Genomic DNA, 9,813 nt, shown 5'->3' on the forward strand with positions numbered 1-9,813 from the left:
CTCTTTTTTGATATAAGTTAATTACCCTGGATTAATTACGGGTGTCAGTGGGTGCGCGTCACATAATGCTCTTGACATTCCGAAATTCATCTGCATAATTCGTGGACACAAGCGTCAATCAGACTGGAATCGTTGATCCTTCAATTAGTCGAGTTGACACTGTCGTTCCATTAGGGATTGATTGATGTAATTATCATAAATTATTTGAAATCAAGTGTTTGCGGGGGCTGCAATAGGGGGCACCACCTCTCGGTCTATTTACGTTTCGCCACTTCGATAGCTCGAAGCAACAGCCGCTCTGGCCGACACGACACTCGATAATGTCGAGGTCTAACCTCAAAAACTTTATCATAATTGCAATCACAACAAGTGAATGAAAAAGCGACGCGGCAAGACTTATTGTTGTCAAATTTGATGGAAATTGTTGATCGTTGGGAGGGATTTTTCAGGGGGTTTACGCAGTGAAGAATGTCGAGTGCATTGAATAATGTGGATTTAGTTTATCTGTGAGAGAAATAATGGGGGATATACGTGCAGGACTGGAGGATATAAAGCTCGATGAGGCACTATTTGCCGATGTTAAATACTACGTCAGTGGCGAGGCTGAACCTAAGGTACTTTATTTCGTTATTTACGGTTGTAATTGGGAAAATATCAACCACCATCATACCCCATATCCATTGAAAATAATTCACCAGTCTTTGGGGTTAAATGTCGTGGGATTGGCTGTCATAGTTATTTAAGCAGAGATGGTTCTGCTAAATCTAACCCCAAGGGGCTTTATTTCATGACTCGTTTTGATAATTAACATAATTAAGAATGTTGTGCATGCTGGGGGTACTCCACGAACATTTGAAATTTCTTTGATTTAGTTTGGGAAATTCTTTGTGATTATCGGTGATAATTATCTCGGAAAAATTTCATAATGATGAGATCCCAAGAGATTTTATTCTTTAATTTATAAGTGTAATTGAGCCAATTAAAGCAGCACTCAATAATTCATGAACTTTGAAAATATTTTTTCAATTTTTCAAAGACCTTTTGTAGAATGGTCTGTGATGATTGTTTAATTAGATATATTTTTGCAAGAAACAACTCCAAGGTTTTATTTTTATGAATTATTTAGGTAATTAACATACTTAAAAGTATTATGCATACAAGGGGGACTCCACGAACATTTGACATTTCTACGATTTAGTTTGGGACATTCTTTGTGATTATCGGTGATAATTATCTCAGAAAAATTTCATAAAGGTGGGATCCCAATAGATTTTATTCTTTAATTTACCAGAGTAATTGAGCCAATTAAATGAGCACTTAATACTACATGACGGTTTAATACATTTCTTTAGTTTTTCAAAGACATTTTCCAGAATATTTTATCAACGTCCTACCCCAAGGTGTTTTCATGGTTTATTGTGATCAACACAATTAACAATAACACAATTAATTATTAACAATTAAATTAACACGATTAAAAATATAATGAACACTCCCTGTCCGCCCTTGAGTGCAAATTTTATGAGAATGCAATCTCAAGACATTTTTTCCCAAATTTACCTAAATGATCGATCCAATTGACAGTACAATAAGATTAGTTCCAACACTCTCCAAAACAATCTCCGAAAATTCATTGGAAATATCAAATCACAATCTGAGCACAAGGTGTTGTATCCCATTATTCATCTACACAGTCAGCAAAATAAAAACAATGACGAATACTCCATAACTACTCGATTCGATGAAATTTAGGGGATTTTTGAGGGTATGAGAATCGAACAATCACATGTACAAACGTTTTTCAAGCGCGAAAGAGTTTATACACTACTTTAAACCATTCGTAAACCCCTATATTCGCCTAAAGCGTCTCTTCCGCTGGCGGATCTTTCGCTACTGTCAGCTGCACGAAATAATCTCTGATAACTATTGAATTAGAAATATTGCTTAAAGTTTTCGCGCGACATATCGGCCGTCACAATTCAGCTAGACACTTGACGCAGTTAAAATTACGCTACAATTGTCCCTTCACAACTACATCCACCGTCTCCTCAATCAATTTCCCGAAATTCACTGCAATCACTCGTGACACGCATTATTAAAAATATTCCTTAAGGTGAAACGGAATCCCTTTATCTATATAAATTTTTACAACTATGTTTCCTCCTGCAGTCATTATTTTTTATTTATGAAACTACTTCAATGACTCAACAATGCGATGATCGAGCCGATAAAGTAGTTTCATAGATGAAACATAGTTGTAGGAGAAAACCCAATTCTAAAAGTTCATATAGACGCAGGGGTTCTGTTTCCTCTTGAAGACTGTTCACCTGTATCTTGCGATTTCCATGCAGATTGTGGCCCTGCTGCGAAAAGTAGCTTCAGACATTTATCAAGGAGAAGAGCTATTGAATCAGAAACATTTCATTAAAATTTTCGTCCGACATATCGATCCTCACAATTCAGCTAGACACTTGACGTAGTTAAAATTACGCTTAACTTATTTCTTTATAACCACATGCACCGTCTTGTCAATTAATTTCCCGTAACTCCCTGCAATCACTCATGACACGCGTTATCAAAAATATTCCTTAAGGTGAAACCGATTCCCTGTGTCTACATGAATATTTAGAATTGTCTTTTCTCGTGCAATTATTATTTTTCATTTACGAAACTACTTCATTGACTCAACAATGCGATGATCGAGCCGATAAAGTAGTTTCAGACATTTATCAAGCAAAAGAGCTATTGAATCAGAAACATTTCATTAAAATTTTCGCCCGACATATCAATCCTCACAATTCAGCTAGACACTTGACGTAGTTAAAATTACGCTCAACTTATTTCTTTATAACCACATGCACCGTCTCGTCAATTAATTTCCCGTAACTCCCTGCAATCACTCATGACACGCATTATCAAAAATATTCCTTAAGGTGAAACCGATTCCCTGTGTCTACATGAATATTTAGAATTGTCTTTTCTCGTGCAATTATTATTTTTCATTTACGAAACTACTTCATTGACTCAACAATGCAGTGGTTAAGCCGATGAAGCAGTTTCATAGATGAAAAATAATAGTTGTAGAAGAAAACCCAATTCTAAAAGTTTATATAGATACAGGGGTTCTGTTTCCTGCAGATTGTCGCCCTGCTGCGAAAAGTAGCTTCAGACATGTATCAAACAAAAGAGCTATTGAATCAGAAACATTCATTAAAATTTTCGCCCGACATATCGATCCTCACATTTCAGCTAAACACTTGACGCAGTTAAAATTTCATTTAAATCATCCCTCTACAACCACATGCACCATCTCCTCAATCAGTTGCCCGAAACTACCTGCAATCACCTACGACACGCAAAATTAAAAATATTCCATAAAAAATGTTCACCTGTATCTCATGATTTTCATGCAGATCGTCGCGCTGCTGCAAAAAGGTGGCGCAGAGCGCTGCAACTACTTCAGTAGCTTCGTAACCCACCTAATAGCTGGTTACGAAGCCCTAGAAACCGACATTTGTCAAGCAAAAGAGCTATACGAGATACCAGCAGTAACCCACGAGTGGGTTTACTCCTCGGCGAAATGCAAAAAGCTCCTCCCAACGAAGTACTTTTCCGCCGAGGAGAATCAATTATTCTCCACCGTGAGAGCCTGTATATCCCAGGTGAGCCAGGCTGATAGTAAAGCCCTGTGGGCGATGATATCTCTGCAAGGTGGGAAATGCCAGTTGCGTTTGGATCGTTTCTGTACACACTTGATCGTGACTAAAGCGAGTGGATCAAAGTTCGAGGCTGCCACGAGGCACCACATGAAGATTGTAACCCCCGATTGGGTGGTGGATTGTTCCAAGAAACGAGCTATTGTCTCAGAAGCTGAGTACCATCCAAGATTGCTGATTCATCCATCCCCAAACAGCTCGACAGCACTGATAACAGGTTTCATGGATAATACCGAGGACAATGGAGGAATTCAGGGTGATCAAGACCGCACAAAGGTCATGTTAGAGCAATTGAAGCAGAGAATGCCATGGAATCAGTCGAATCCCCCGGCCAATGTCCCACAATCATCCCCGTCACCTCAAGGAATTAATCAGCAGTTGCCAACGAGCTCTCCAAGCGTTCAACTCCCCCAGGAGACTCCACCCCCAGCGAATGCCGGGCAAATGCCTGCACAAGTCCAGAGACAATCGTCACAGCAGTTCCAACGGAACGTGACGACCCCCAGTGTGACGAATTATTCGGGTCCAGTTGTCTCGACGAATCAGAATCAAAATCAAACCACCCAGAGTCAGAACTGGCACTCGCAAATGCCTCAAGTCAAACAACAGGTTCAATCATCACAGCAACAACAGCAGCAGGAGCAATTGTCCCAGGGGCAGGCTCACATGCAGCCACAACTGCCACAAATGCCGAATCAAAATCCTCAACAGTCAATATCCCTCCAAGTTCCCAATCAGATGAATCAGCAGATGCAGATGCAAGTGAGTTTTCCCCAGCAGATGATGCCCCAGCAGTCGCCCCAGATGACGAGTCCCTCTCCAACCCAGGGGATTGCTCAGATGCAGCAGCAGATGATGCCACCTCAGCAGAATCTTCAGATGTCTCATCAGACGTTGATTCAACAGAAGCCCATGAATCAGCATCAAATGCCACAGCAGGTGAGCCAACAGTCCCAGTTGAGCCCACTACCTCAGTCACAGCAAGTGAACTCTCAACAGGGGTTGAATCAGGGGCACCATGGGCACATGCAGCAGCAGCAGCAGCAGCAGCAGATGCCCCAGCAGGTTCAGCCGATGGTCTCCCAGTCTCAAGTGATGCCCCAACAACCCCAGCTGATTCAGCAGTCTCAGAATTTGCAGCAGCCCCAGTCGATGCCCCAGCAGCCTCCACAGCCTGTGCTCCAACAGAATCAAATCTCCCAGCAGATCGGACACCAACAGCAATTGCCCAGTCAACAGGCTCACCAGCAGCAGCAGTTGCCCCAAGAGCAACGCCAACAGCTGATCCAACAGCTGCCCAATCAGCAGGCTCACCAGCAGCCATTGACTCCAGAGCAACGTCAGCAATTACTAGCCCTCCAGCAACAGCAGAAGATTCAACAGATCTCGCAGCAACTCCAGCAATCAGCGCCCCAGCCCTCTCAACAATTCATCATCAGAGATGGTCAGCTCCAGCAACAGCCATCGAATCAAATAATAAATCAGAGTCAACCGGGTTTCATAGTGAACCGAGAGGTCTGGCAGCAGCAGCAGTACCACCTGCAGCTCCAGAGACAACAGCAGCAGCAGCAATTGGGACAGCCGAGGCCTGGGGGTCAGTGGACCCAGCAGCCCCCGCAGCCCCCTCGTCAACTCATCCAACTGGACGCCCAAACCCACCAGCAACTCCAGCAGATGGACCCCCAGCAGCGAGCCCAGTTCATCCAGAAGATCCAGAAACAACGGAATCTCCTCCTTCAAAGACAGATGCAGAATCGAACGGCTCAGGGTCCACACGGGGGTGTCATCAGGGCTGCAGCCGCCCCAGGTCAACCTGGTCTCCAGTGGGTGCAGCAACGCCCCCAGATAATGGCCGGGGTGACCCCAGTCGCCGGACAAAAGCCCATCCACCCTGGGGTGCAACCGCCCGCATTAACCCCCATAAACTCCCCCAACCAAGTGATCGTTCCCTCGGGACAGGCTGTGCCAGTCCAGTCCCCTCAAACTCCAGGGCAACCCTTCCAGCAGGGACAACTGACCCCTCAACAAATCGCCCAGCTGCATCTCCAAAAACAACAACACCTGGCGAGACTCCAACAACTTCAACACCTCCAGCAGCAACAAGCACAACAGTCACCCCAGCAATCTCAACCCCAGGTTCAACCGCAGTCTCAACCGACCCCTCAACAATCCCCCCAACAACCACAACAAACGTCACAGCCTCAATCCCAATCGCAACCACAACCTCTGCTCCCGTCTCCCTCGCAGTCTCAACCGCAGCAGTCGCCAGTTCAATCAGAGGCGCCATTAACTCCCCTCCCTGGAAATTCTCAGATGCCACCTGACCAGCAGCTCGTGGTGAATGCTAAAACAAAAACAGCACTTGCGAATATGTTGACTAATCGTCTGCAGGGCGGAGCGGCGGAGGGAAGTGCCGCCGGCCAGTTGAGACTCATGACCGCTCAACATAGACCGCCACCACCGCCGTCTCAGGACCCAGCTCTCCTTGCGGCTTATCAGAGACGCTCCCTCGGGAATATCACTAATGGGGCACCTCAGGGGGGAATGAAAATGCAGTATGCACCGGCAATGGCACAGCCGAAGGCGCAATTCTACGGTCATAATCCCAATTTAAAACTTCCACCTGATTTATTCCTACTCGGCTGCATATTTGTCATTGTCGAGTATGAGATTCAGTACTCAATCGCTGAAGTTTCACACTGGAAACAAGTTATTGAACGACACGGGGGGGAGGTGGAGCCCCAGTATTGTGCACGAGCGACTCATGTTCTTGCAATCACGCAGAAGCATCCGATTGTGGTGCAAGCACTTAGGGAGGGAAAACGGTGTGTCAGTGCACACTGGCTGTCGGATGTTGTGAATAAACAGCAAGTTGTGCCGCCGTGGCATGCACTGCATTTTCCGATTCCTTATGGTTTGAATGAGATGCCTTGTTCCAAGCAGAATATCTCGTTCTCTGGGTTTGAGGGGGAGGAGAGGGCTAAAATCAAGGGAATGCTCGATGTTCTGGGGATCAAGTACACGACGTACTTTTCACATCATAATACATTGCTTATTACTCGGAGGCCCGATGGACCGAAGTATAAGAAGGCGAGGGAGTGGCAGATCAGTGTGGTCAATGCCCAGTGGTTGACTGATGTAATTTGCGGACAGGTCAGTGCTATTCATCAGATCGATGCACCCAAGTATCAGCAGTTCAATGCGAGTAATCCGTTTAGATTGGATTATTCGCTTGTTCCGCATCTCATGGCTGCCTGGAAGATGCCGATTAATATAACGCAGGAGTCGTATGACAAGGTCAAGCAGGTTGGGCAGGGACCGAATGCCATGAGAAAGCACAAGAAACCGAGGCTCGATGGACCACTGCTGAACAAGGATCCGCATTTGTTGGGGCTTGATGAGCCCGTTGTCATTAGCAATCCCGATCCACCGACACTTGAGAAACAGCCGAGGATCCTATTCTCCGGGACCAATCCAGCGAAATATGCCAAGAGGATCAGGGAACTGGGGGGCGCGTTGGCTGCCAGCTGGAGGGATGCCACTCATCTCGTTATGCCAGCACCGTTCAGAACTGTGAAACTACTCTGCTGTTTGTCCAGAGTTAAGTGCATTGTACATATTCAGTGGTTGCTCGATTGCTTCGGGAAGAACACGTTCATCGATGAGAGCTCGTACGTCCTCGGTGATCCGGAGTTCGAGAAGAATTTTCATTGTAATATTGAGAAGGCACTGGCTAGTCCCAATCGGGGGTCTGTACTTAAGGTGAATATTTCATGGCTTTTAAGGGGATTGGGGCGAAAGCAGCGCGAGGGCTTCTGCAGGCTTGATTAAAGTAGAATGTTGGAAAAAATGGAAATTTTGTGGAGTTATTAAATGTTGAAGAGTGAACGTATTAATGATTATGAAGGGTTTAAGTGGCCTTGCGGTCAATAAAGCTCATCCATTAAAGTGATGTTAAAATGATGTGATTAGGGTCGACGTTTCGATTTAAATTTCGATGGCCTCACCAGGACAACAATCCAATTTCAATTTATTTCTCAGTAAAATACATAAAAAATACAATCATCTAAGTGAAATTAACTGACCAGAGCGACAAGATAATGGAAAGTTAAAACTTAATTAATTTACATGATAGTGTAACGAGATAATTTTAAGAAATTGATGAACTTTATTGATCGCAAGGCCACTTAAAAGCTTTATAATTTTAGGGCCTGTTTAGTAGTTTTTTTTGGGGAGAGTGAAATTAGATTCGATTTGGGAAGAAAACAATGATAGCATTTTGTATTTCACTGAAAATTCACTGAAGTCTCAAGTTTTTGAGCAGCAGGAAGGACAGAATTTTCGAATTGACTTGAATATTCAACCAAAACATGAAACTTCAGTATCAAATTACTTTAACTTTTCAATTAATTGATAATTCAAGAATATATTTACCTGATTATTTGCTTTTTTTATTTTTATCGAATAATTGAGCTGAAATTCAAATTTTCCATTTATTTTTTCATAAAACTTCAAATTTTCAATGAGGAAATTCCTTGAAATTTCAGTGGAACTATCGTGTGATAACAATTTCCAAGAAGTGTATCAGAAATTGCAGTCAAAATTTTTAATAGTGAATCGTTTGTTGACACAATTTTTTTGAATAATAGTTTGATTAGAGTACTAAACCCTCCATTTGCCTAAATTTTTGATGTAAATCGAGAGAAAAAATGGGAAATGAGTTCAGAGAATTGTTCCAGTTTATTGATCGATGCAATTCAGTAGTGAAGTGGGAAAGAGCTTTAAGGCGACTTAGCTCCTGGTTGAGTTTTCGAGGGATATCTTTGAATCTGTGAGATAGCGAAATTTTCGTGCAGAGCTCTCTCAGTTCTTATTTTTCTGCTGAGAAGTTGCTTGAGGCAATTTTGCTATCTCTTTTCGATTCAGGAAGGTAATTCGACTTGGATCGTACTGATCTATTTAGCGATAAATAGATCTGTGCAGACCTTTGTACCTCTTATTTCGCCCCAAAAAAATTTTGTATCTCCTTTGAATTTCGAGAAAGCCTGCACTGAGCCTGCATTTTTTCCGTTACAAATTTAATTTTGTCCATTGCATGAATTTTCTCAGAGGATATTCCAATTTTTTGTTTAATTCGTTGAAAAATTCTTGGATATTGTTTAATTCATTTATCCCATCACTACTGAATTCATTCACGAACAATAAAAATATCCATTTTTTAAATTGAATAATGAATTAGAGAAATGCCTTGAACCAACTAATTTCAACCGAAAACTTCCATTAGTTGAGTAAAATTCGAGAGGAATAGTACCACTGAACGAGTAGTAACTGGACGAAATGTATGAGCTCCATTTGGGATTTATTTTGGGGTTGAATTTATTTTCAGGGGCTGACATTTTACGTGACACCAAGTGTAGTGCCATCGCCCACTGCATTTTCGGAAATAATTGAGAGTGCAGGTGGTACTATGGAGAAAAGCCGCCGTTCACTTGTGCAAATACAGGAAATGAATTCTGGGGGTAAATTGAACTACATCATCGTTACACAGGAGAACGATCTCCACTTGCTCGCTGATGTTCTACAAGCAAATATCAGTGAGTATTTCTTTCATCTATCCTCATCTCTTCGAGTTTATTCGTCCGATTGGAATGAATTTTCGTCATTAATTTGAACTTTTTTTTTTCAACAGACGTGTTCAGTGCAGAAGTTGTCCTGCGCTCTGTGGCCAGGCAAAACTTTCAAATCGATACCAATCAATTGTGAGCTGCTAATCAATCATTTGGTGGCACAATTTTCCACGTTCTGTGAACATTTGAGGGAGAGAATGAGGAAAAATACAGATCAATTCTGATTTATTTTCACAAAATGTAAAAATGAGTTGCTTATGTAAGGGGACAATAAAGATACATACTTTTCTGGTAATACATTAGGTAATTTACGAGAGTATACATCTATGCATTTGATTAATCAGTTTTAATCTTCCAAAATTAATAAATCAATTAATTCATCTAATTTGTTTTCATCATTTTTTTGGCCGTGACTATTCGCACCATTGCGTGAATCCCTCCCGTACACTCCATACACTCCACGCATGCGT

General features: G+C 42.5%; 1 protein-coding gene across 1 annotated transcript; it reads left to right on the forward strand.

Moving 5' to 3' along the window:
* The first annotated feature begins 314 nt into the window (after positions 1 to 314).
* Positions 315 to 9,728, forward strand: LOC107047891 (PAX-interacting protein 1). The gene is made up of 4 exons (XM_015270794.1): positions 315 to 614; positions 3,414 to 7,478; positions 9,103 to 9,310; positions 9,406 to 9,728. The coding sequence occupies exons 1-4, from the start codon at positions 519 to 521 to the stop codon at positions 9,477 to 9,479; spliced, it is 4,443 nt and encodes a 1,480-aa protein (XP_015126280.1). The 5' UTR covers positions 315 to 518; the 3' UTR covers positions 9,480 to 9,728.
* Positions 9,729 to 9,813: the final 85 nt, after the last annotated feature.

Source organism: Diachasma alloeum, unplaced genomic scaffold, assembly GCF_001412515.2.
Source record: "Diachasma alloeum isolate Michigan unplaced genomic scaffold, Dall2.0 Dall_scaffold_78908, whole genome shotgun sequence".
Classification (NCBI taxonomy): domain Eukaryota; kingdom Metazoa; phylum Arthropoda; class Insecta; order Hymenoptera; family Braconidae; genus Diachasma; species Diachasma alloeum.

Bases quoted from the DNA above. Each gene is read 5' to 3' on its own strand.
- LOC107047891 (XM_015270794.1), top strand. From the start codon at position 519: ATGGGGGATATACGTGCAGGACTGGAGGATATAAAGCTCGATGAGGCA. The intron at 615-3,413 runs GTACTTTATTTC...ATTTTCATGCAG, and splicing joins GTGGCGAGGCTGAACCTAAG to ATCGTCGCGCTGCTGCAAAA. The intron at 9,311-9,405 runs GTGAGTATTTCT...TTTTTTCAACAG, and splicing joins TGTTCTACAAGCAAATATCA to ACGTGTTCAGTGCAGAAGTT.